General features: G+C 37.6%; 4 protein-coding genes across 11 annotated transcripts in view; 3 read left to right on the top strand and 1 right to left on the bottom strand.

The window, feature by feature from the left end:
• Positions 1 to 355: 355 nt before the first annotated feature.
• On the top strand, positions 356 to 2,353 carry LOC105320367 (E3 SUMO-protein ligase ZBED1). The gene has a single exon (XM_066082182.1). It carries the CDS (start codon positions 356 to 358, stop codon positions 2,351 to 2,353), a length of 1,998 nt encoding a protein of 665 aa, XP_065938254.1.
• Positions 2,354 to 5,731: 3,378 nt separating this feature from the next.
• LOC105320015 (piercer of microtubule wall 1 protein) lies at positions 5,732 to 7,955 on the top strand. Of its 2 annotated transcripts, none has more exons than XM_011417778.4 (4): positions 5,732 to 5,864; positions 6,233 to 6,320; positions 6,831 to 6,964; positions 7,461 to 7,955. In XM_011417778.4, exons 1-4 carry the CDS (start codon positions 5,847 to 5,849, stop codon positions 7,527 to 7,529), a joined length of 309 nt encoding a protein of 102 aa, XP_011416080.3. In that variant the 5' UTR covers positions 5,732 to 5,846; the 3' UTR covers positions 7,530 to 7,955. The 2 variants fall into 2 exon arrangements, with proteins under 2 accessions (XP_011416080.3, XP_011416074.3); XM_011417772.4 differs by having other exon boundaries at positions 5,758 to 5,864; positions 6,230 to 6,320.
• Positions 7,956 to 9,119: 1,164 nt separating this feature from the next.
• On the bottom strand, positions 9,120 to 14,883 carry LOC105320032 (ATP-binding cassette sub-family F member 1). 2 transcript variants are annotated; one of them, XM_034450502.2, is made up of 4 exons: positions 14,764 to 14,883; positions 13,178 to 13,387; positions 11,576 to 12,213; positions 9,120 to 11,208 (listed from the first exon to the last, which is right to left on the bottom strand). In XM_034450502.2, exons 2-4 carry the CDS (start codon positions 13,380 to 13,382, stop codon positions 9,892 to 9,894), a joined length of 2,160 nt encoding a protein of 719 aa, XP_034306393.2. In that variant the 5' UTR covers positions 13,383 to 13,387; positions 14,764 to 14,883; the 3' UTR covers positions 9,120 to 9,891. The 2 variants fall into 2 exon arrangements, with proteins under 2 accessions (XP_034306393.2, XP_065936932.1); XM_066080860.1 differs by having other exon boundaries at positions 14,649 to 14,795.
• A 197-nt stretch (positions 14,884 to 15,080) lies between these two features.
• The window catches only part of LOC105320377 (cilia- and flagella-associated protein 54), a 39,263-nt gene continuing 27,850 nt past the window's right edge, over positions 15,081 to 26,493 (top strand). For 4 of the 6 annotated variants that reach the window (XM_066080858.1, XM_066080856.1, XM_066080855.1 and 1 more), the window contains exons 1-19: positions 15,081 to 15,392; positions 15,848 to 15,953; positions 16,258 to 16,401; positions 16,717 to 16,888; positions 17,053 to 17,111; positions 17,330 to 17,473; positions 17,813 to 17,926; positions 18,404 to 18,505; positions 18,631 to 18,832; positions 19,015 to 19,122; positions 19,474 to 19,586; positions 20,136 to 20,310; positions 20,547 to 20,632; positions 20,946 to 21,083; positions 21,319 to 21,451; positions 24,137 to 24,378; positions 24,740 to 24,832; positions 25,468 to 25,749; positions 26,061 to 26,222. In XM_066080858.1, the coding sequence (XP_065936930.1) occupies positions 15,202 to 15,392; positions 15,848 to 15,953; positions 16,258 to 16,401; positions 16,717 to 16,888; positions 17,053 to 17,111; positions 17,330 to 17,473; positions 17,813 to 17,926; positions 18,404 to 18,505; positions 18,631 to 18,832; positions 19,015 to 19,122; positions 19,474 to 19,586; positions 20,136 to 20,310; positions 20,547 to 20,632; positions 20,946 to 21,083; positions 21,319 to 21,451; positions 24,137 to 24,378; positions 24,740 to 24,832; positions 25,468 to 25,749; positions 26,061 to 26,222 (2,766 nt within the window). In that variant the 5' untranslated portion in view covers positions 15,081 to 15,201. Of the gene's footprint in view, positions 15,393 to 15,847; positions 15,954 to 16,257; positions 16,402 to 16,716; positions 16,889 to 17,052; positions 17,112 to 17,329; positions 17,474 to 17,812; positions 17,927 to 18,403; positions 18,506 to 18,630; positions 18,833 to 19,014; positions 19,123 to 19,473; positions 19,587 to 20,135; positions 20,311 to 20,546; positions 20,633 to 20,945; positions 21,084 to 21,318; positions 21,452 to 22,981; positions 23,091 to 24,136; positions 24,379 to 24,739; positions 24,833 to 25,467; positions 25,750 to 26,060; positions 26,223 to 26,493 lie in introns of those variants that run through there. The other 2 variants (XM_066080857.1, XM_066080859.1) reach the window with 2 other exon arrangements.

Below are 26,493 nucleotides of genomic sequence, written 5' to 3'. Positions count from 1 at the left end.
CCCGGTCCCTGCAATGAGCTTAAAACACATCTGTATATTTACAAACATTGTCAAATCGGCGATGTGTGTTTAATACGATAAATACACATGTATACGTGCCTGTAGATTTGTAACGTATACACATAAAAACTTGTCAACAAGAGATCGTCGCTATTTTTAGACTATATATACGTGTGCAGCTTATCTCGGTATAAACCAGGTCAATCGATTGCGCGCTCCATCGAGTGTAACTTCCCGTAGTGCGGTAATCTCTCAGCTCTGATCGATCGCTGGCCTCCTTTGTTATCGCGATTTATCGGAGACCAGATGTGCGCAGGCGCGAATAGAGGAAACAGACGTGCGTTATCGACAGTTCATGGCGGACACGATGGACGAGAGTCGGATAAAAAAGGAGGACGCGATGGCCGTGTATCAGAACATACAGGCGTCGGGGGCACGGCCAACCCTGTATGGGTTTCCCGGGAAAACTAAGAGCACGGTCTGGGGACACTTTGGATTTTACATGGGAGAGGATGGACATCTCGATAAATCGCACGCTATCTGTCGTCACTGCTACACGGCGGTACGATACTCCGGGAATACCACTAATCTACACACACACCTCGCTCGGCACGGGTACGGCGGCAAGAAACAGCCACACCCTCTGGCGGATGTCTCCGGGCTTACCTCACCTATCGCTAAACCAAGAATCTTGCCGAGTCCAACGGATGGAGAGAATATAGTAACCAGCGCCCAGAAAGATACATTCCATCCGCTGATATCTGAAGTGTACGGAAACACCCTGAGGTCCCCTTTGGCGCTGAATACGATGATCGCCGAATATCTGATTGACCGCTTTGAGGCGCCGGAAGCTGTGGACAACTCTGCTTTCGTCAATATGATGTTAGCGGCGGATCCATCATTTGACCACGAGAAATGTCGACGATTTTGTGAATCATTTATGTCGCAGCACCACGATATCCTAAACCATTCTTTATCTGACATTCTGAAAAATTGTGAGGCAGTGGCCCTAACGTACGATAAATGGACCTCAGCATCGCGGGAAAATTACGTCACTTACAACGTTCACGTGGTCAACACATTGTGGGAAGTGGAAACTTACACCCTAGCAACCAACTCCGATTGTGGCAGCGTAACGGAGGATCTGGAAAAAATTAGGAACAAATGGGACTTTCAGGAATCCATGACGGTTTTATCTATTGGGGATGTAAGACAGTCGAATCATTCCAATATACAGGTCGTCCATTGTTTAGCCGAAGCTATAAACACAGCAGCACTTGCTGGCCTCGATCTGGAATCCGTCAGAGAGGTCATATCCGGCGTTGAGCGAATACAGAAACAATTGGTGCAAAGCTTCAGTGACGATAGGTCTGATTCGTCCACATTTATTGCTGCACAAGATAAACAGAACCGCCATGGATGGTTATTTACTTACGACGTCTTGACAAAACTGATGGAGCAGAAAGAATTAATCACAATAATGAAGAAGGTCGACGATATTGACTGTGACGTCTTCTGTAAGCGACTTGATGACGTGTGCGCTGTACTGGGACCCTTGAAGACTGCTGTAGATTTATTGTGCTCGCAGAGACCCATCATTGCCTCGATGATTCTACCCATCATAAAGAAACTTCAAGTTTCTCTCTCACCGAAAACTAGCGATTCATCCGTCGTCAAGGACTTTAAGGAAACAATATGGAGGACTTTATATTCAGCTTACTCCGATGCGAATGTTCGAAAGTTCCTTCTAGTTGCCAGTTTTCTAGATCCAAGATATAAAGACCTCCTCTTCGTGGAGAAAGAAGAGCGCGTTCTCGCACGTGATGTGTTGTCGGAGGTAGCGACAGAGCTGTACCGCCGTGGGTCGGACACTTCCGGCGAGGAGGAGATCGTGATACAGAGTGAAAAGGGCGGGTCTCCGTGTTCTGTCATTGTGATCAACAACGAGAGAGACTACGAACCAAGCGCAAAGAAGCTAAAAAATGATGACAAGGAAGAGAATGCAACAACTTCTTCTAAATCAGACGACTGGCTTGCTGACGTCATAGGTAGCAAGAAATCAACAATGAACACGGCCAAGGAGGAGGGGGTGTTGGCTGAAATTGATCAGTACCACACCATGGAGCAGAGAACCACATCTCCGTTTGTGTGGTGGAACCACCGCCAATCAATCTTCACCACATTGTCACGTGTCGCGAAGACCTACCTCTGTGTTCCCGCCACTTCTCGATCACCTGACCAGATGTTTGTGGCGGAAGCTGACAGGGATGGATCCCAGCGGAGGCTGCTGTCGAGTGATCACGTGGACAGACTCGTGTTCCTACACAACAACTACTTCAAATTAAAGAACTAACGAATTAACTCCTTTCACCATGTGTATGAGATGTACAATTGTTTAATGCATACGAGCATGTGTATCTGCCATTAAATTTCTACAAACATACGGTTTGCTTTTTGGTTTGACACAATTTGTACAGGTACTGAGTTATAATAGAAGTGCCTAAACTCTCCGTTTCTCCCTCTTGCATGCAGTTTAAGAATATTTTTTGTGATGCTAGGTACGCAAACGATCGGGTACTTAAGGCACGTAGCATGGTGACAGAGGAGCCAATTGGCACATTTATTTTTTTCTATTTTTAAACGCGGTGTAGACATAAAACATATTTTTCAAAGAAGAGAAGCCGTCGTCCCGTGTTGCCACTGCATGCCTCACTACTAATTTATTGATGATGATGATGATGATGATGATAATGATGATTATTTTATTCAATAGGAATTTTGGCGAGGCGACTAAGCTTCAATATTGATTCAGCTACAAAGTACTCCCATTCATACAAGGATAAGGCACAATAAAAAAACAACAAACAAACAAATTGATGTATCAGTTCATACTTCTTCAGAACTGTCATTGATGGACCAGAGAAGGGACTAATATTCACTTTCTCCACATTTGCCTCGCTTAATCTTGATTCTCCCCTCAAATTAAGGTTGATATGTATATTGTTTAAAAGTAATACAATTTTGCTTCAACATGCAACGTCTCTAAATTGCTTTCACAAAATGTGAATAACAGTCCGTAATAAGTTGTAAAATACAATTTAGTTAATTAAAAAAATAATATGTCATAAATATTGCAGCAGATATTGTTAAAGAGCGACATAAAATACACGTCATACCGCAAGTGAAATAAATTGATTTCTTAAATATTGACTTACTTGGTATAGTAAATACATAATTGATATGATAAAGAATTGGCGTGTTGAAATATTAAGTTTTATGTACAGATAAGAGCACAGTTTTACCAAATGATCGCCTCGGATTATTTACATTTTGTGCTTGCATTTTCTTCCTGTTTGTAACCATGTTACGGAAAATGGCCCTTTAATCGTTTTGATTAAAAATACTGATGCGCGTTCACAAAGTACGTACACAGAGTACACACATAGTACACATGTTTCCTTGTTTGCTACACCGACAATATCACTTGAGGTTAAGATTTCCCTCAAAATTCCGAAACCCTGTGACGATAAAATCGTAAAGCAGCATGCAGACAAGTTAGGATATAAAGTATAACATTATTACTGTATAATTGTCAGTTGTTTTATATAATATAATAATGCATTTAAGCATATATGTTTCCATTACTCGCACGTGGACAGGGCTTTGAGCTTTTGGTATAGAAAGCTATCATTTGACACCACAAGTCTCTGGTCGACGTTGTGATGTGTTTGTAGAGAAAAATAGATAATGGATAAACAGGTTGGATTGTATGGAGTCGACAACAGGACGATTCTTAGTTCAGTGACAGACGGACTCGGACCAAACAGAGAGTCAGGAGGCCATGTTGACGGAGTCTGCAAACCCTTGCTCGTTGATACCATACAGACTGGATGTGACATTCCCCGGAGGGTGGTTTGTCTGGGGTCGTCAGGGGCCTGGGTCAGTGGCATTGATGACGTCATAGAAGCTTGGAGCATGAAAGACAAAAGCAATGTCCAGGATATTTTTCAAACGCTATCCGGTAGGCGTCCGACGGATCTTGCCCTCAGTCCGGAGGGGCGGATAGTGTACTCTGACCACTTCCAGAGGAGAATACTGAAATATAAGAACAGGCAGGTGAAAACAGTTCTATTCTTCCGGAAATGGCGCCCCTCGGGAATATGTTATACATCTTCCGGCGAACTATTGGTGGGGATGTCAAACGCGGATTATTCAGAGAAGAAAATTCGACGATACGACGGCAAGAAAATCCGTCACGTGATCCAGTTCGACCAGAGGGGGAGGGCACTCTTTACCCCGGGGGATCTAGCCATATTTGTGAAAGAAAATAAGAACAGGGATATTTGTGTTGTAGACTGCCAGGCTAAAGTGTTGCTGATTCTAAACAAAGCTGGGTGTGTTCGATTTAAGTACTCGGGCGGTCACGTGGGAGGTGATTTTAATCCCGGCTGTCTGGCCACGGACTCTCTGTGTCGGATCCTGCTGACGGACACGGGTAATGACGTCATACACGTTCTGGACCGGGACACGCGGTTGCTAGGGGTCATTGACCGCTCCCATGGGGTGACTGGGTGTGTCGGGATTGCAGTGGACGGCGAGGATCGAGCTTGGGTGACGGAGTGCCATACAGCCAAACTCAAAGTCGTCACTGTTAGTACTAGAACTGTTGTCAAGGCTCATCCCACTCAGCCTAAATCAGAGTGATTCCTTAATTACTGTTAGAACGCTATGTGTCTAATTGTTTTACGTGGACTCTATTATTTTGGCGAATATGGTGATTGTATCATTTATATTTGAAAAAATGCGTTGCTGCAATTTTCAGCGTTATTTGAATTTTTTATGCACACCTGAGAGTGTCATATAGTGAATGCGTCAGATGCAGATTTTAAAGTGTTTCATTTGTAATCAATATTTCGGAATGTTCGTGCATCCTGTAATTAACCTCGTGTAGAGGATTTTGTACAAATATACGATTTTCTTAAACACAATGTGCAATCTGCAATGTAATTGACACCCCCCCCCCCAAAAAAAAAAATTTAAAAAATAACTAAAATAGCTTTTTTTTTTAAAGTTCGCTGAATCAGTGAAAATGAAAATATATATTTTAATTGTGTTTGTAATGATGGGGTGTCCAAAGCCTGTTTAAAAGGATTTTACTACATGGATTTTATTAAGCTTAGCTTAATTTTCCAGCCCCCCCCCCCCCCCCCCCCCGCAACAATACACACAACTTACCCCACCTCCTTGCGTGGATCCTATTCACGGTGAAATGATAATTAAATTAAATATTGTTTGTGTATAACCAACAGTAACACAATCAGAAATGGCTGTGTTTTACAACTAAATCAACTATTTCATAATTTCAGTTCAATATTTTAATTCAGTTTATTGACAAAAAACACATGTGGCGCAAGTCATACATACATGTACAGTATACAAATATAGTTAGCCATTGGCTGAGAATTTAATATAGGATATACATGTGTTGGTAGAAAGTGAACAATATTTACTTTGTTTATAAAACGATTCGAAAAATTAAGACCCGGTGAAACTAATAAGTTGTTGGGGTGGGTTTTTTTTTGTTTTTTTTTGTTTTTTTTTACTTATTTTTTTTTTTTTTTGGTAAAACACGACTTTAAGGAAAAGTTCTTTCTTATCAAATAAAATTAAAACCTTTGTAATCTTTGACAATTATCTGGTGTTAATTAACAGCCCCTTTCCTTACGTATTTATCGGTTTATTATTCTAATCGGGATCGAGGTCTCACTTTTCATTTTGGGAAGTGACGTAGCGTCATAGCAACCTCGATACTTGCATTCAGCTGTTTGGATTGAGAACTATTTAAGATGGCAGAGCAAGCTCAAGTAAGTTTGGAAAAATAAGTATATGATAGACAGAAACCAAATTCTTTTCATTCCCATGCCACAAGAATTTTATTAACATCGTCCCTTTCAGATTCGTTTGACTAATTAATCAATCATTCAGACATATTGCACACACAATATTGATTTTGATATTGTGGATAATAACAACAATGAAGTTTCAGTCTTGAGGAATTTGAAGGAGAGAAATGTTAATAATATTTTTGCCTATAAGAGTTTCTGCTGATGCAAAAATGTTATCATAGTGGAATTGCTCACCGTTATGACCTATATAGTTACCAACTGTATTACAGTGCTTCTGTTGATAATATATTCTTGAAATATTCATCTTGTTTTGTTTCTTTCAGCAGCAGATGGGACCAGGTGGTGTCCCTGTTGGTGCAAAAACCTCAGAATTTTACAGAACAGAAAATGTTCCAAACAGATTTGAGAACCCAGGTTTGTGGTCCCAAAATTGTATATATTGTATATTCATGTCATTCAAAATGTTGGCAACACATTGATAGTCTCTATACCTTTAAAAATTATGTTAAAATAAATTGGATACATAAAATTTCAACGAAATTAATACTTAGATTCAGTTTGGATGATTGATTTTCAATTTATGTAGCTATGTGTAATTTTTAGATTTGTAACTTGGTGTACATTACCAAATGATATATCCTCATCTCTGAAGTATGATAAATTGATATTATTACGATCTGAATCATGTATTTCAACAGTCTGATTGATTAAAATCAGACCCCTTGATTTAATTGGCAGGCATTTATATAAGTAGAAATCTATATAAGTGGACTCATTAAAACAGATTGACCCTTAAATCTTTTACCAAATTCCAAAAAACTTACAATACAATAAAAATGATATAAAACATCTCTGTAACTTCTCTTTGCACTCCTCCAAGGAATGACAATTCCTGTGACTGAATGATGCCTGTTTTGATTACAGAGTGGTTCCAGGGATATGGGGGTAAGACCCAGCACCCCATGTACAGGACCAGCGCCTCTGACTACGGCGCAAAGGCTCCATCCGTCCACACTATGCCCACCACATTCCACGCCCGCTCACAAAAGTTCTCAATGGTCAGTAAATCCTAAAAATCTTAGAATGTTATTAAGCCACTAACAAATTAAGCTCTCAATGGTTCGTTAAACTAATTTCTTTGTTATGCATCTACACTTATTTGGCATTATAACCTTTCTTTTTACTTGTACCAATCTACTTCTCTATAATGCACAAGATAATATCATGCAACCATATCATAAATTGGAGAATTATTTATAATACACATGTAATAGTCAAGCACTCAAGATTTTAACAGTGTCAACAAATGTAATTCATTGTTTCATGATGAATTTCCACATTAATATCATTTTCTAAATGTTTCTCTGATTATAAATTTGACTAGCACATATGTTTGTATTTATTTCACCAAATATACATGTACACTGATTTGGGTTGCTAGCAGCAAAGACATAAATTATTCATATCTCTGCTATCAACAGGCATATAAAAATGTGTGTAGATGAAGGCCATATTAAGTTTGTTGTTTATTGTTGTTGTTTGTTCTCTCTGCAGCACCTGGGCCAGTGCGGTATGTACCGTAACCACTCACTGAACACCGGCCTGGACCAGAGTCGCGTCTGATGATTATTGTACTCTAACCTCCAACCAATCACCGGCAGTCAACCACTGTTATCTTGAAGCCGTTTCTTTTTAATATTTCAAAGAAATATTGGACTCTGCCTTAAAATAATGTCACTTTTGTTAAATCATCCTGTGTTTCTATGTGTGTGCAACAATGCAGGAATTTTATTCCCTGTATTTTATCATCACTTTTAGTAGATAAGTTTATTTGGTGAATTCCCTTCAGTAATTTTACCCATGCTTTCTGCCATTAAAAGTATTTCAATATTTTTGTTTTATTTCATAGGTAAGTGAATTTACTGATTTGCATTTTTTATTCTCTCATTTTTGTTACCAGTATCTATGAGTGATTCTTGTGTAAAATTGAGAATTCAAGAGTGAATTTAGTTCATGTATTTGTTAAAAATAAACATATTTTTAATATTCCTTATAATGTTATTTTCTTTCACATGCTTTTTTAAACATCTTTAAACCTTAGGTTTGTAGAATATTGAATTAAGAATTAATATCTACCAGTCTATTAGCACTTATAATACATGAACTACATGTAGAAGTACATGTACTAATTTTTTTTAACAATGGGTACTGTATTTCAAATAATACCCTAAATTGCAAGTAACAGTTAGTTGTAACAGATTGTAAGACATTGCAGTTATCCATATAATAAAGATACCTCTCTGCAGCCATTATCACTTTCTTTCAATAAGCGTGCAGACGATGAGCATTTCACTGGTGCCAAGTTGAGACTGCAGGGGGAGTACATTGATCTGATCATGGGTCTTAATTATCAAATTTTTAAAAGCTGTGAAAGCAGATTGATATCTTTTAAAGTATCACACAAGGAGCATCTCTGAAAGAATATCTACAATTTGGGTTCTATCATTTCTGGCACATATGTAAACTTAAGTCATTATTTACAGACCTTTGATTTGAACAAATTTTATTGAGTTTTAACCGGGTTTTCCAACGGAAAAATCCAGTCATTAAAATGGTGAAAATGGCAGGTGGGCGGCTGCCAAAAGGGTACCCTCATTGTACGGATAACTCCTCCTACAGTTTTTAGGTAGGAAGTTGTTCTTTTGCAGATCAATTGTTCATATATCAGAGGTGTATATATTTCTAGGATTTTGATTTCCGATAATTTATGAAAAAAATACCAGCTTTTAAACTTAAGTCATCTTTTGGCAAAATATTGCATATAGGGTACCCTCATTGTATGGATAACTCCTCCTACAGTTTTCAAGATAGGAAGTTGTTCTTTTAAAGATCAATTGTACATATATCAGAAGTGTGCATATTGCTAGGATTTTGATTTCTGGTAATCAAAAAAAAATTCCAGCTTTTGAACTTAGTCATTTTTTGGCAAAATATTGCATATAGGGTACTCCATTTCACTGGATACGGGTTGACACGGATTATGGATACAATTCACATAAAAGAAAACCAGGTTTGCTGTCACACTGACAGCTTTTCACTTGTCAGAAAATACAAAAGGTTAAGACATGCAAGTTCTGACAACTTGCAAGGTCTTCATTTTTTTTTTTTACAGTGTTTGTTCAAAAAAGAAATATTCACTCAAAAAACAAAGCATTTAATATGAACAAAGTGAATTTTATTAAAGGTTTGCTCAACATATGCATGTTTTGGGGGGTATTTTTACAGTATGTTCCATTAAAAGAAGAAAATATAATTTTGACAAAAAACTTCTCATTCAAATGATTTAAGAATGTTAATCAATAATACATACAGAAAGTATACTAAAAGGAGTAATCAAACTTCTATTATTCATTTGTGTAGACGCTCAAACAAGAAGTTAATTTCCCATCATAATGATTTTTTTTTAGATATTAAGAAACCGTATACATACATTAAATACATGTACAATCAAATTACATAGAAAAAAAATTATTATTAAGTAAAACATTTAGAAAGGGTGGAATAACTTTTTTAAAGAAAAATATAATACCGTACAAAGATAAATTTTAACTGCTATGAAAATGGTCTCCTCTACAATGCATGCTGTTCGAAAATGAGTAAATCTTTTGTGTATTTCAAAGAGAAGAGAAAATCTTACTAACTTTATACTTGTCTGTGTAAGAACCACAAGCTTCATACAGTCAACTAGTCAGAAAATATGTTCAGTATTCTTTAATTTTCATAATTGACAACCGAAATTTTGTAAACATTTTGTCATAGCTAAACCAAACGACGCATGATTTTTCAAAATATCTTAATACTGAGCTCAGGAGATAGTTTTACTCTTTGATATCTAAAGATATGATCAGAGATGTTTCAAATGCAAACACAACCATCGATGGTGTTTAGCTCCCCGTGACATAAATAACAGCGCCCTCTATCTGTATTACTGGTCTATTTCGTTGGGCTGCGCTATCACCACTTCCTCTCCCAGAGACTCCAAGAGTTCTCGCCTGTAATCGTCAAAGTCTCCGTCCACCTCGTTGATGGAACGATTCTCCACCACCCACAGCTGACAGTCTGTCTCTCGGATCAGACGTTCGTCGTGAGAGACGATGATCACTCCTCCCTCAAACTCATTTATTGCCTCCGCCAGCGCGTCAATTGACTCAATATCTAAATTGTTGGTTGGTTCATCCAGAATTAACACGTCAGCTGCCCGACACGACAGATCTGCAAGTGCAACGCGAGACTTTTGTCCTCCTGATAGATCTCGAATTTTTATTGTATGGGCGTGACTAGCAAGTCCGAATTTTCCAAGCATTTTTCTTGAATCTTGATAAGGCATATTGAATAGTCTTTGTAGATATTCACACGGTGTTTCGTCCATGTTTAGCTGGTCAGCAGAATGCTGATCATACTTTCCAATTCTCAATCTGTGATTTTTTATCATTTCTCCTGTCTGGGGCTCCAAGTCCCCTACGAGAAGTTTTAAGAATGTTGACTTACCAACACCATTTGGGCCCACAATAGCCACTCTAGAACTCATGTCTATACCAAAATCCAAATTCACAAACAGAGGGGGGTTATTGCCATAAGCAAAATTCACGTTATTAAGACCTAGAATAGGGGGATTTAGTGGGGTTGGGTTTGGGAAGTGGAATTTGACAATGTAGTCTCTTGGTTTCTGCAGCAATTCTGTTGGCTTACTCTCCTCCTCCACAGCAGCCTGCATTTTCTTGTTCCTATTCTTCTCCTGCTTTCTTGTCAAAGCCTCTTTCTGTTTTGCCTCAGCCACTTTTGTTGACTTTCCAGACATTTTCATTTCCCTCAACATCTTCTCCTGTTTCTCGTACGCTTTGGCCTGTTCTTTTCTTTTTTGCTTCAACATCTTCTTAAATGTGGCATAATTTCCACGATAGTAGAACAACTTATGCTGATCCAGATGAATAATATCTGTACAAACATTATCCAAGAAACTCTGGTCGTGAGAGACCACCAGCAAGGTCTTCTTCCACAACTGGAGGTAGTTATCCAGCCAGATGACAGCATTCAGATCAAGATGGTTGGTGGGTTCATCCAGCATCAGGAGGGTGGGCTCCAGGAACAGGGCCCGGGCCAGAGACACCCTCATCCTCCACCCACCAGACAGGTTCTTTGTAGGGCGCTCCATCATCTCCAGCGTAAACCCCAGACCAGCCAGGATTCTCCTCGCCTTGGGTTCAGCTGCGTCGGCTCCAATTGCTCGCAATTCATCATAGACCTGTGAAAAAACAAAAAGCTTCCAAAATTATTAATGAATCAATTACGGTGCTTTCAAAACTTTAGGGCAATAAATGACTGTGTGTTAAAAGAATGAGAGAATTACTTACAAAACAGTGCAAATGAGAGTACACACTTTTCTATCTTTAATCATTTTTTTCTCCACAATAATGTATAATGGAATAATGAAATAATAACTTATATAACAAATTACACAAAAATAGAAAAATATGAAAACAGAAGACGGATATAAATCATCATTAGATCTAACCAAATACTTACAGTAGAAGTAATTAGAATTCAACCTTAAAGGTGGAAGGTGTGAAGGAGGCATACAACAGGGGTAAACTGACTGAGACTGAACTCACCTCTTTGAGTCGATCATTAATCTTGGTGTTTCCCTTCTCGACTTCCACCAGTAGTTTCTTCTCTTCCTCCAGCAGAGCTGTACGGACCTTGTCCGCCTTCAGCACGGAATCAATAGACTTTGTCTCGTCAGCCACTATTTCTTGTTCACAAAGAAGGATGTCAATGCCCTGTGGAATGTTCAGAATTTTCTTGGCCATGTGGTTTAGCAGGGTGGTCTTGCCGTGCCCGTTTGGCCCCACAAGTCCGTAACGCCTGCCCGCCGTGATGTACAAGCTGGCGTTCACAAACAGATCCTTGCCCTTGGCAGCAATTGAGAAGTTCTCTACTTTGATGTCCTGGCTATCCAGAACGGTAGCTTTGGCGGACTTTTCCGCCTGAGACACAGTGAAGTTTTCCACGCCGCCAGCCTCCATGCTTTCCAGTTGTTTCTGATACTCCGCCTGTTTTTTTAGTTTCTTGAGCTCCTTTTTACTGAGTTTTGGTTTGTTTTCTTGGACTGCAGGTTCCTCGGATTCCTCCTCCTTATTCTCCTCTGCTTCCTCCTCCGATTGATAATAATCAAACTTGACTTCCTCCTTCTTCTCAGCTTTGGCTTTACCTTTCTCTTTATCTTTTGGTTTTACTGGTTCCATTTTTTCTAAATTTACATTTGTATGGTTAATAACTAGTAATACATACTGGAAAGAATTCATTTTACGTGTATGTAAAAATACTATTACATGTTTAGCAAGGTCAATGTTAATAAATTTAAAGAATCTAATATTCAGTAATGGAATTTCTTTATTTAAAGTAAATCTACCCTCCTGTGATGTCATACATTTTACATAAACCATGAATTCATTAAATTCTTGCAAGTAAATTTGTAATTTCTATGTTATCATAGGTGTACATCAAAAACTCAAATCATTGTTTACTTGGAGATATTTAATAAGCGTTTTTCATCATTATATTCTACATAATTCATTAATGACAAAGGGAAATAACTCTTTTCTACTTTTCTCTAAGTGATATATCTAAATGCTATAATTTTTTTAATGTAAAAATTTTTTTTTTTTTAAATTATTTTTAGTTTTCTGGCATAGTAAGCAAAAAATTTAAATAGACAAACAAGTATCCATCCACTTATATTTAATTTTTAAACAAAAAAGTGTGATTTTCAGATGATAATTTCAGCCTTTGGTTTTTATTACCTTACATCTTAAATAGTATGGATACATATATATTTTATTTATTTTTTTATGAAATTCAAGTCCAATAAGTTAAAAAAAAAGTTAAGTTTTTAACTTTGAACCCATGATTTTATAGGTACGGAGTTACCTTAAATCTATTCTGATGGTCATTAATTCATGTTATATCAAATGCTATAAAAAAGGTTTAAGAAAGTGATAACAGAGGAACCAGTTGTAAATTTTCTCATGTATAACTATGAATCCAGGAAAAAATGACTAAAGAATTCGCAAACATTCTATTCGGTAATCAAAGTTCTAGTCATGAAATTAATAAATGTAAAATTAGTTAGTTCAGTAAGTTAATCTTAACAATTTAACAATGCTCTTTCTCTATACTATTTTAATATTAATAATCTTTTTTAAAACCCTTACCATCTTCTTCATCTTCTTCGTTATCCTCTGCCGCCATTAGCTCTGCTAATTGAGCTAGTTTAGATTTCTTGTTCTTCTTTTTCTTCTCCTTCCCCCCAGCACCATCTTCTGTCGACAGTTTCTTCATCTTCTCTTCCAAGGCCTTGTCCTCTTCCTCGTCATTCCAGAGTTCTTCCTCTTTGGATTTCTTTCCTTTTTTCGGCATTTTTTCTTTAAAAGATGAATATGAAATCTAAACATTGCACGTATGAACAGCATATACAGTAGGAGCACATATATTCATTGGGTTGAAATTTCTTTTTATAATCGAAAAAAAAATATCAATGGGATTAAATTTTGTCATATATCATAATCTCTAAAATGAATATTGCATCAACTCTGTACTTATTTGGGTGTAAAATTTGACATGGATTTAATTTCGTTGATAGTACTGCCAACGACAATAACGAAATTGAATCCTCAACAAATATTTTTGCTTCTACAGTATATATACAGATACAGGGTCTACAGTGATATAAATTCATGTTTGACATATAAATCCGGTGTGTGTGATGAAGCAGGGTTGGAAATAAGAGCCGGTCCGAACGCAGAGAGGGTCTGTTTCTTAGGTGAACGGGGGCGAAACTTCAAAAGACAGCCCAACAGTACGCATATTTAGATATGGGTAGTTAATTTTAAACAAACTTCTGGGGAAATCTCCCTTTACAACTTTTAAAACAATTATTCTTAAACAATTTAGTAGCAAATAAACACAAAGACATGAGAGTTTGTTTACATCCAAGTTACTCATGTGCTTGAAAACCAAAAGGAGAAATCTGGAATTATTTTGCCTCAACCATATTTTGAAGCTACAGAAAAATAGTGTTGTGAGACCAAAAGACAATTAGCAGTTAAAAGGAGTGCATCTGACCGAATAAATAAATCTTTATCACATTTAATCACTGTTGTTTTATTTTAATCCCTTTCAACATTTGATATCATTATTGTCACTTTTCAATCTTTAAAATTGTTTAGAAAGTTCATGATTATGACATAGTTAGCTGGCTTCTAAAAGAGGGTTTATAATTATATACACGTAGATAAATAGTTTAATTTTTTTTTAAACTTAATAATAAGCATTCTTTGGGTTATGTTTAGATATGGTTTTAAATACTTGTAAAAGTTAGATTTCGAGGGGCCTGTGCTACAGATGTAAATATTAAGCTTTACATATAGTTCATTCATAATAATGAATATTTTTATCCGGACTGGCAGATTTTGGGCAGGGCTGGTAACTTTAGAAAGTAGCCAGCCCTGTGGATGGCTGCTATTTTTGGTGAATTTCCAACCCTGTGTGAAGTCGTAAAAAGCGAATACAAATTCTATTTTATAAACAAACTATAAAACAGTCTTCAAACAAATAAAATTTTATCAACAAATTAAATCTTCTCAGCTGTAAATTGCGTTATAATGTGAAAGAATTCATGTTTACCAGTAAGATGTGTATTGTTGAACGAAGAAAATTTATCAAAAGTTGATTATCAAGACAAATCACTATACTAGACAAATCATTGTTAATTTTTCATCCCGCTCTTTAATCAAAATACCTATATACTCAACAATATGCCACCACTTCGCCGGTTTTTCTCCCGATGGTGAAATTACACCGGAAGCATGTGGAGACTACTTTTAAATGTAAAAATCATCTGGGATCTTGTTCATCTCGGATTTCATATTTAAATTTAAAAAAGGACAATAATTATTACCCATAATAAATGAACTATGTTTAAAGAGAATGTAATAATTACAATCAAATATATGGCCGAATAAGATTTATAAAAATACGTTATTCCTTATAAATACAATTTACCGGAAAATTATTCTCTTATCCACAAGTTTCTAAAAATAAGCAAGTGCCCGCACGAGTTATCGTTCTTCCATAGAAACGCAAAGCGTCGATTAGACCGAAATGTGAAAGATATATTAATGATATATGATTGATAATAGAATTTCATAGAAGTGACTGAGGAGAAAGTTGAAGGGAAATGGCAGCCATTCTGCGGAGTGCTGCGGCAAATGTCGCTAACCGCGGCCAGCCGAGTACCTTTTACAACAAGGACAAGAACAACCCCGTGTTCCAATCCCTGGATCAAGAGATCAAAAAGTTTATGGGCTATATGAGGAAAAGAAATGCACCCGGATACAAAAAGCCAGACGAAGAACCTTCATCAAGAGCGTAAGTTGTTAAAGACATATTTGTTCCTGATATTATTGAACGTAAAAAAAAGAACCCTTAGTGCAAATGTATCGTAATGCCATTATTCACCTGTAGCAGGGGGGAATAATTATGAAGGACCAGACTGACATTTTAAACCCAGAATAGTCCATCATGAATTCTCCCAACCCACAACATTTGGTACTGTGACCAACCCCAGGAAATGTCAGGGTAAAGCACCACAGATGTTGATCCTCGAGGGTGATCAAGATCATTTATTAAGGGGGGGGGGGCGCAGACATGTCACCAGTTTAAATGCGGGATTGCTAGGGTGGTTAAGCAACTGACTAAAGATTCAGGGGCCCTGATTTGAATCCCAATCTGGTCTGTCTTTATTTCTCTCACACGTCATCATTTTACACATACTTGCATGCTCCTAATTTGTAGCTATAGTATAATGCTCATTTTCTTTACAGATCTGACACCTTGTTTGAGCTGTGGAACAAATATGAACCCAAGCTTCCCAAAGAGTACTACCAGAGCAAGCTGATAGAAGTGGGAGACTTCCTTGTGTTAGTGAAGGTCAGTATCCCTTTCAACTATCTCTGAACATCATTACATGAAATAAAACTCTGATAGCTAGAGTTTATCTTCATAAAAAGTGTATGTGCGCTTCACCATCACCATATCAATAAATTTATAAACAACATATTCTCCTTGGTATTATCAAAATTGTTGGACTGTTCACTAAATTTTAAAGAACAAATTACTTATTAAGTGCTTTATAATTATGATGAATTCTGGACCTCCCTTGTTTCCGGAGGAGTACAGTACTGCCCTGTGGCAGTGCTATATGATGTATTATAGACTTCTCTTGTTTCTGTAGGAGTACAGTATTGCCCTGTGGCAGTGCTATGACAGATACCTGATGCACTTTGGTAACCTGAATGTTGAGGAAATCACTGATGTTGAGGCCTTCAAGAAGATCTTCTTTCCGGGAGGATTTGAATCCGATAATGCAGGCCTCACTGTAAGTCAGTCCAGTTTTATGCATAAGACTCAGAGGGAGTATGCCTAAGTAATCATTATACATATGTTATTGAAAGGTTATTTGGGAGTGTTTGATTTACAGTCTGAATTTGGATATCTCAAACTAGATGGAACTGTTTAAAATCTTTGAGATATCCAAGTATTTGAGATATCAAAAATTAAATACTTAAAATATAAGTGGATGGGACTAACAAATCCCTTCAACATATCCATTGTATTCTACATATCATTAGTGTTCGAGATATCGAAGTTCAACTGTATATTCTTAACTATGTTTGAATTTGATCTCTTGTAGTTCCGGGCCCTCATGGGTAAGAGCATTAGTATGTACCAGATGGTGAAGGCAGCCGACCCCAAGCTACAAAACAAACAGTCGGTGGAGAGGTGTGTCCTCATCCTGAATTTCCTCCGTCTCGTCATGCAGGTGGTGCTCCCCAAGGAGACCCTGTGCTGGCTCGTCTATAATGGTAGGGAATTCAACATCAATTTAACTGGTCACAGTATATGAATAAGTAATGAGTTAATTTCTAACAGACATTGTCTGTTGTCAATTGTATAGTTGGTTAGATTTTAATTTGTTCTAGTCAATGTATTTGTAGATAAGTCTATGATACATGGCAATCTTTTTTAGGTACGGTCCACATCTACAGTATTTCCCGCCATCTGATGTCACTCGGACACTCAGCAAGGGTAGGTTTCCAAAGAAACAACCCTCATATCACACATCATATTATTTTACATGAATCTACTGTAATGTGTGACACAGACATAGGACAACTGACTGTTGTCTTTACTCTATCTCTTACAGTACTAGTTGTTTTGACAGAATATCAACATTGCAATATCTGACTGTTATATTGACTGATGTTGTATCTGTTATACACATATAAATCTCACTGTTTTTGTAGACCCTGGAGTACCTGCTGTGGGCCAGTATGTGCATGGAGACCTCTGTCCCTCTCCTGGCCGTTAAGTACCTCCCCTGGAGGTCAACCCTTTACACCGCTGTCTGTCAGTGCTACTTCGACTGCAAGCAGTCCCAGCATGCGGAGGTAAGAGGAAGAAGCACATTCAAATTCAATGCTCTGTCACTGATGATACAAAAATAAATCCTTTCATAATGGGAAAATAGCTATAGCAGTTACGCACCATATTGAAATTGACCAGACACAGTTGTATTTAAAGAGAGATAAAATGAGACATTAGAATTCGCCCAGTCATAATTCGCCCACTGACAACAAAGGCAAAAGGGTCAAAAATTAAATGGGGGCAAATATTTCCCTGTATACAGTATATTTGATAATGGGAAAATGACTGATATTTTTTTTTTAAATTACCATGACTGTCATTGTTTTTGTGTTTGAATGTTAATCAGGTCAATGATTTTGTAGGCCTTTGCAAGAAGAGGGCTCGCCAAGATCAATGAGCTCAGTAACCTAGAGAACCTGAGTAGCTCCGTGGAAACGCCTCTCTCTGAGATCACGTTCAGGACGGCCACAGTCAAGGTGAGCCTTGTCTCATCTCCATGTTATCTCCTGCTCATTACAGAGACCAATTCTGTTAATTCATTACAATTATGATAGATTTCTATTACATTGTTGTTACATTGTACATACATCATGAGTTGAGTTTGTACCATTTATTACGAATGTATTTTGTTAGTTCAATTCATATTATCGTAGATTCCTATTTCAATGCAGATAATTTAAATACGAATACAATTGCGAGACACACCTCTCGCAGGTTCTAAAACCCTATTATTTTTTTGACAGTTGTGAACTACATGTATGAAATTATGATGAAAGTTTGGTGTTTGTGATTTTATACTGTTGTAATTTGACTCCAAACAGTTTATAAGTACGGTACTCGCATACAATAAGGAATCTACAATATTGTTGTGTTATTTTTGTAATACATGTACTTGTCTTTCATCTATGTTGTTGTAATTGTTTGTAACACAATCATACATGTATTTATTACAGATGGCTGTCATGGTGTTCAAGAGATCTGTGTACGAGACCAGGCGGAAACCGAAGGCTTTACTGAGACCCAAAACTCGAGCCAACCTGAAGGAAGCCTCCCATGTGAGTCAAGAATCTGGTTCTAGTTTTCTGTGAGAACTAGACATGTCCATGTGAATCATCATACTCTTTACTTTAGTGATCATAGTTTAGATAGTGATTTTAAGCAATGGTTTGAATTTTTTTAGCTGACCTGGCCCCGCACACCCTCAGAAAAGTTGATGGCTGACATGTTTGAGGGGAGTGCGGCCCAGTTCCTGTGCATTCTGGAGAGTCTGACGGACACCAACCGCCGGATCCTCCTGACCGCACCCCCCGCCTCCGACTCCGAGGTAGAGATACTGGATGTGTACGCCGAGCTGTTCATGGCGGGACAGGAGATTCTAGCAGGTCTGTCCTCACATACAGATTTCTTATCTAATATACCATTATTTGAGTACCATTCTACATATATCAAACACTTTTTAAGAATCTTTTTTTCCAGATCTATTACAGGAGATTGGGGTCTTTGTGGGTCATTGACTGTTTGTTTGTTTGGTTACAGTCTGTCATGGTCTGTTTGTGTTTTACAGGGGGCGGAGGTCACCGGGGGTCATCCATCAAGCCAACCAGTAGTGTCCACATCCCGGCCCTGGCTGGAATAATGAAGGACGCCAGCATCATGGACATGGCCTCCAAAGGTAACGCCACTGTTCACAGTATTTATCTGCTTCCATGTTTAGAGACTAAAGTGTACATTAATTGTTTAGATGAATTCACTTTGTGGGATCAACTCAAGCTTTGAATGAGAAAAAGTTTATTCTCCTTCATTTATGCTTGCTACATTGAGAATTTTAAGTAAACCTTTTTATTATCTATCTCTCAAATGTAGTGTCATTTTGGGGGTATGATCAAAGGACTGCAAATAAATATCGTATGAATATAGATAAAGGAACCAGTGACAAAATAAATCTGGTTGTTTCTCTCCAATGATGAAGTCCAAGTGACACAACATTTGGAGTGTGGACTAATGTGTGGTTATTTATCAACAGGTGAAGATGGCTGTTCCATTGAGGGAGCCATCCGTCTGGTGAAGCTGGCCTACAGCTTTGAGCAGTGGGAAGTGTTTGACTCTCTGATCGAGAACGTACTCACCTACATCAGGGTAAGTCCAAACTTAAAGGTAAATCTTACATCAGGGTAAGTCCAAACCTAAAGGTAAATCTTACATCAGGGTAAGTCCAAACCTAAAGGTAAATCTTACATCAGGGTAAGTCCAAACCTAAAGGTAATTCTTACATCAGGGTAAGTCCAAACCTAAAGGTAAATCTTACATCAGGGTAAGTCCAAACCTAAAGGTAAATCTTACATCAGGGTAAGTCCAAACCTAAAGGTAAATCTTACATCAGGGTAAGTCCAAACCTAAAGGTAAATCTTACATCAGGGTAAGTCCAAACCTAAAGGTAAATCTTACATCAGGGTAAGTCCAAACCTAAAGGTCAATCTGTTGGAACTATTCACGAAAAAGATTGCAATCACAATTCCTTTTAATAAAAAACATTATCAATATTTCCAGTTAGTTTTATGAGCCATTGGTGCATGGTTCTAAGACTCAGAGGACAATAAAACCACATTAAAAAAAAGTCCATCATTTTTATCTAATTTGCTTGGAAAATGTCACATGGTTAATGTGTATGGTTTTGATTTCATGAAGATCTTGAATGACAACAAATTCAGCTGGGATGAGAAAGCATTAGAACTTCTGTTGGCCATGGAGAAAGTCAACCCCAGCAGGCGTCACAAGCGGAACATGACGTCTGTCGTCGACGATGTAGAGAAAGACGGAGCACAGACTGCGGAAACCAAAACAGCGCCGGAGTCACAAGCAGGTATGTCTACTAAAACTTTGCCAAACTTTCAATATGCCTTGCACAAGAGCAGAGCTGCAGTTTCTGTGAAAGGGTCTATGTTTCAGATTTTGCTCTTTAAAGATTTCTCACTAAGTTTTCGCAGAAAATATTTTTCCTGTCAGTATCTGAAAATTACTGCTAGTTTATATAAGTTTTTCTGTTTTGATTTATGTTTTTAAAGTTTTGCATGTGTTTTTAATATTTTTCTGTTTTAGCCACTTCTGCTAGGTCGTTCAATGTGAGCGATGATCTAACCCAAGTCGCGGAGGTTATGATGACCATTGTTAATGGACCATTTGTGGTAGGTCAATTCGCTCGCTGTCTTTTGTATTAGATAGAGAATTTACATGAAACCATAATCATAAAGCATGCAATAGCTATGTAAGCTTGAGTTTCCAATTGATTACTTATTTTTTTTTTGCACATTTTGTGGTTAAAAGTTTTTATTCTGATAGTTTAAAAAGAATTAAATAGAACTGTCTTTCAGTAAATTATTTTGGGTTAATTTTGCTTATATTTTACCTATGGTTTAACTTTGATAGTAGATGTAGAAAATCAATGAAATGTTTCAGATATTTATTACCCATTCACCTATTTGATATTAACTTTGACAGCCCTCTAAGATTGAGGTAGACATGGTTGTAGATGCCGCACTATTTCTGTGGAGCAAAGCCAAATCCATGTTCCAGAAACACCAGTCCGGTTCATCCGAAAACCCCAAGTACCTCCAGAAGATGGAGAACCCAAACAAGGTCAATTCTTCTTTCATTTTGTGATCATATCAGTTAGTTTACATGTATGTTTTTAGTTATTTCATTGATATTTCCAAACTTGTTACCAGTATACATGTATATTAGTGTGTTTCTGTTTTGTCTGTATCTTGTCATTCTCGTCTTTGATTGTATAGCTATGTTTGAACTGTTTTTCTGACACGTTTGTATATTTGGGTGCCCCTCCCCCTGTATGCCTTTCTGTTTGTGTTTACAGTGGGTCTACATCCTGGACGTGGTACACAAGGTCCTGTGTTGGTGTGGGATCAGCAGCGTGGACCCCGCCCTCACCGCCGAGGTCGTCCTCAGGCTCGCCCTAGTGTTTGAGAGCAGCGCCCACATGGACGAAGGTAAACCCTCGGTCTATATCATACTGTATCACTCTTATATTACAACCTTGTCACAATGGAATGGGATAGCACCAAACTAACTTCTGAGTATGTTAAGGGAGAAAGGGTATCAGATTAACAATATACATGTAGTTATGTAAACTTCTGGCATAGTTAACAGGAAGAGGTGATTTCAGATTTTGCATTGTATTTATGAGGGAGAGGTTTATCTATGTTTCTGCATCACATGAGAAGAATTATGTTCAAACATAGAACTGAACATGCTTGAGAAACAACTTTTAATAGATTCAACATTCTTGAAATTAAAGGCCGAACATTTTTACCGGGTGGTAAATCTCAGGTGAGGGCGGGGCTTAATTATTAAAGGTGTGAAAGCCTCCGGGGCTTGCAGTCTACCTGTGGTCGTGAACGCTGCTAATCGCTATACACAGGAGGCAAATTAATACACAGGAAATAAAGAAGTAGTCAGAATTCGTCTTATTTTAAATATCTTATTGTTCTAATGACCGTACGAAGTGATTTTATACGGAAATGTAATGTGTCGTCCGAATTTTCTCTAAGCACACGTGTGTAAAGCACAATTGAAAAAATGCAGTTAATTAATTCTGCTATAAAAGTATAACTCAGTACATTGTGTTTAGCTCTTAACATTGTTCAAAAAGTTAATTTTAACAATTATAATAGTATAAGAAAACCATACGATCAGTAAGAATGTGGAATGAAAAAGACAGTCATTATAGGTCGACAATTAATGGAGTTCGTTTTCCATGGAGTGACGTTTACATGCACCAACTTCCAACTGGGTGAATTACCAGTAAATATAGCTTTAGTAGCACATTGTACGTTTGTTGTAAAAAGAAAATTTCATATGTTTTGGAGCTGTCCATGCATTCTCGTGGAATTTATTGGGTCACACACATTCAACATAATTCAAATAAAAATTGTGCGTATTTTCAATCACTGAATAATTATTTTTCATAATCAGTTTTGATACTGGTAATGTTAAAAATTCAATTTTCAATTCCCCCTTTTTAATACATTACGGAAGCTATCAAAGATAACGTTGTTAATTGCTAGTAAACAGAAATCAGCGGACCGGGCCAGATCACGCTCGGACGATCACGTCAATCAAACTGGATGCTATTGTTTCAAACTTGATTGACAAGCGGCTTCATTTTGAAGTTTGTACAGGTAAAAAAGGGGGCGTTTGTAAAATGTTCGGCCTTTAAGACACTCTTGTTAAAAAAGACCCTACAAAGGGAGAAATGATGTAATTAAGCCTCAGGTTTGTATATGCGAGATAGAGATGGCATCATCCAACACATGCAGTTCTGTGTAATTCACATATGAATTTAAGTTATGAAATTGGACTTTGAGATGACTAATGTCTTTTTTCATTAAAAGAATATACCTGCAGCTTTCATATTATATTGCAGCTATTGTACCTCATTAGCTTGATTTTAACATCCGTGCCTTTCCCCGCTTCTGATTATTTTTCTTTATTTAACATATTTTCTGTTTCCTTGTATTGCTATAATCCCTCCAGGATTTTTGCGATCTAAGTTAGTTACCCAGAGTTCCAAGTTTTCTCCAGACGAGGAGAGCACAATGACGTCTTTCCGTTTGTCCAGCACGCGTGGTAAGAGTTTGAGTGACACAGATCTGGCTTTCTGCTTGAGCGAATCCAGGCATCTGCTGCCTTCACGCTTCGTTGAATTTTAGCTGTCTACTTACACTTTTGTCATCTGACTTTTTTTTTTTCAGGAAACATGCATGACCATGCATGTATTTAACATGGAATATTTAGATATGTTTAACAATGTTGTAAAATTATTACAAAATGAATTGGACACACAGTCATGAGTTGATCTGCATGATTTATTTCTGACTTGTTTGACTTTATATATTTATTTTCCATTAAATAAACTTGATTTAATGTATGTACAAGTACTTGTAGTGATTTTTGTTGTAATTTGAAGTGACAAATGAATTGCTGTAGATCTAAAGCGACATTTCTTTCAGGTGGTACCATATCAGTAGAACTCTCTATTCTGTCCATCTCCTAATCTTCGATTAGATTGACACAGACTGAGCATTTCATGAGCTTGTTTTACTGGTTATTAGTGGGAAGTAAGTTGGGTAATAGTTGGGTTGGGCTAAAGTCGAAATTAACTGTAGCAGCAGAGAGGTCTCTGTGAAGGGAAGGTGATGACTTCATAGTAAAAGGCAGCTTTCTATTGTATGAAGTCTTTCCCAGGGTCTTGGTATAGTTCTAGTTAGCAATGATAGATTCCTTCAAGGTGTCTTTTTCTTAAAACTATAGGTAAGAACGAACTATGGAGTTCTATTCAGATGAAAACTTGCTGTTAATATAATCTTTGTATAAAAGTTAGCATTATTTTGCCTGAAAGTTGTTAAAATATTATACCCTCTGACATTTAGAACAAAAATAAAATTTAACTCCATTTCAACTTTTAAAACCATGTGATTTTCTCATTAAAGTTGTTTTTAAAATCAACAAATTGAGTCTATGAGTACAATGCTGTGATCACAATGCTATGATCACAATGCTATGAGTACAATGCAATGATCACAATGCTATGATCACTATGTTATGATCACAATGCTATGATCACAATGCTATGATCACTGTATAAAGCGTGTTTGCTTTGCTCTGTGTTATAGAGGGAACGTTCGCCCTGCGTGGTTCCAAGATGTCCCTTGATGAGGCCGCACAGGAAGGAAGCCAGCACCACCTGGTGTCACGCACATCCATGTTATCCTCCTCCATGTTGAATGTCAACCCTCGCTTACAGCTGCTGCAGGCTCGTGAGATCCTGGAACTCGGTCTCAAGAACGTGTCGTATGCTCGCCAGGCTGTCGCTCTTAGTGACGGCAAGTCCATCGCTGATGTCAGCTGGGCCAAGGTATGTCAGACATATTTTATCTACCCCTCATGTCAAAACTGTTATTTTTAATTAAGTTTTTTAGTAAATGGTAAAATACTCTGAAGTAATTTGCATGATTAAACAAAATCTTGGAAAAATGTGAAAGTAATTAGTATTTGATTAAACTCATGTTGCCATTATTAATATTTTTGTGCAGATTTTTTAAATGAATTGTAAACATTTAAATTATCTAATTATGAATTAAACAAATTATTGTTTAAGAAAAAAAGATCTAGCAAAGGATGAATCTCAAAATAATAAGCGGTAGTGTGTTAAATGTATTATAAAATTGGATTGTTTTAATAAAACATTGTAAACACTGATAATACCGGTAATGCAGTTAGAGGAGCATCAATCGATGCCTCCCAAGAGAGCTCCTACAAACCTGGATCTCGCTGATGCTAAGAGCATTACAAGTGACTTGTTAAGTCTGGTAAGTGTCCTTAACCTTGTTGCCCAAGGTCAGTCTAACTACCTGTGTTGCCATGCCAACTCACTGGTGGAAGGCAGACATGCCTCACTAATTCCAGAGCACACTATAACTGACATCTGACATTCTGCCATCATGACACTGTATGTGAGATTCATTCCCCCAGCATCATACAGACATTAAAATTTGTCAGTTCATAGCCTGTGTTTAATTCACAAACAACACACATTTTTCTATTTCTAACCCAATAAGCATGCTACATTTTACATCTTCATCTGGTGCCTAGAATTTGTCTGCATGGGGCACCTTTATATTCCCCCAGGACATTGAATTCCCTTCCCAGCAGCAAACATTTGGACACTTATAATCAGATTGTTTGGATTGATTTGGATGAGTTTTGAGTTAACTTCATCAAAAAATATAATATTTTGTGTGCTGAATCATTAACATATTTGTCAAACAGTGCAAGATTTAAGAGACAACCTGGGTTGGATTCTTTCAGCTGTAAACATGCATTTTTGTTCAGATTATCTGCATACTATCCCCTTGAGTTTCTCTGTTTACTCTATGAACTATTTTTTGTAGTTTCTGAGTGTTTTACCTCTGTTCAGCATTTAACATTTTTTTGTTGTAACTAGGATATACAGGATGAGGTATTCAGTCCCGAGCCCCAATCCCAGAGGGACACAAACAGGACTGAGGGAGTCAAGTCAGCCGAGGAAGGGGAGGGAAAGCAAGAGGCCCCACCCCCAGAGGAGGGGGGCAAGGGGTCAGCCACTGCGGTGTGGAACACAATCAAGGACCTCCACCTGGAGCTGATCCTGATGTACCACCGCGTCTGTCTCAAGCTGGCCTCCATGGGTCCGGACCCCGCGGATAATGTACCCAAACCGTTCAAGAGGAAGGACCTCTCTAGACAGGTGAGTGTAGAAACAGCAGGGGTCAAATAGCTCAAGCAAGGAGACCATTCCAATCAAGTGGGTGTAATGATAATAGAGAGTTCTTGTAATGGGTTGGTGTAAAGTCATAGAACATATTCTCATACATTGTGAGTGTAAAGTCTCTCCTAACAGGTGAGTATAGAAGCAGGACTAAACTGTTCGAGTCTGACTCATAAAAGTTGAATGTAGAAATTATAGCTAAAACATTATATGGGTTTTGTACAATCCAATATGGAAAAAATGTAGATATTCACATCAGAGAATATTAATTGTGTACACGATGTTTGCAGGAGAGTGTGACGGAGTCGAGCCCGGCCTACATTGAGGACTACAAGGAGTTACTGGGGGGCTGTAAGAAGAACTACCTGTCCAAGGCCCTTCTCTACATGCAGAAATCTCTCCTCCTCAGTACCCCCGGGATCACCACCACCGAGCAGAAAGGCCTGCTACAGGTATGTGGAAGACCACGCCCCCATCAAGCCCAGTAGTACACAGAATATCCATTATCAAACACAGTACATATGCAGTGACATAACAGAGGTGTTCAGACTGTCAAAAGAATCATTCGCAATGACATGTCTCCATGTCTTGTGGTAAATAATCTCATTTCATTGGTTTTGTTCAGAAGTCTTAAAAATCAAGAAAAGAGTTTTGCTTAAAATTCAGTATGAAGTTTTTCCGTATTTAGATGTCTCTTCAATCCAGTGATATATTTGAGGTACC

This window comes from Magallana gigas, chromosome 4 (genome assembly GCF_963853765.1).
Source record: "Magallana gigas chromosome 4, xbMagGiga1.1, whole genome shotgun sequence".
NCBI lineage: Eukaryota > Metazoa > Mollusca > Bivalvia > Ostreida > Ostreidae > Magallana > Magallana gigas.
This window is presented reverse-complemented; position numbering and strand designations above follow the sequence as displayed.

Excerpts from the sequence above, each read along its gene's own strand:
- LOC105320015 (XM_011417772.4), top strand. Across the intron at positions 6,321-6,830 it reads AAACAGATTTGAGAACCCAG|AGTGGTTCCAGGGATATGGG; the intron begins GTTTGTGGTCCC and ends TTTTGATTACAG. Across the intron at positions 6,965-7,460 it reads GCTCACAAAAGTTCTCAATG|CACCTGGGCCAGTGCGGTAT; the intron begins GTCAGTAAATCC and ends TTCTCTCTGCAG.
- LOC105320367 (XM_066082182.1), top strand. The coding sequence starts at position 356 with ATGGCGGACACGATGGACGAGAGTCGGATAAAAAAGGAGGACGCGATG.
- LOC105320032 (XM_034450502.2), bottom strand. The coding sequence starts at position 13,382 with ATGCCGAAAAAAGGAAAGAAATCCAAAGAGGAAGAACTCTGGAATGAC. Across the intron at positions 12,214-13,177 it reads CGAAGAAGATGAAGAAGATG|AAAAAATGGAACCAGTAAAA; the intron begins GTAAGGGTTTTA and ends ATGTAAATTTAG. Across the intron at positions 11,209-11,575 it reads TTAATGATCGACTCAAAGAG|GTCTATGATGAATTGCGAGC; the intron begins GTGAGTTCAGTC and ends GTTTTTTCACAG.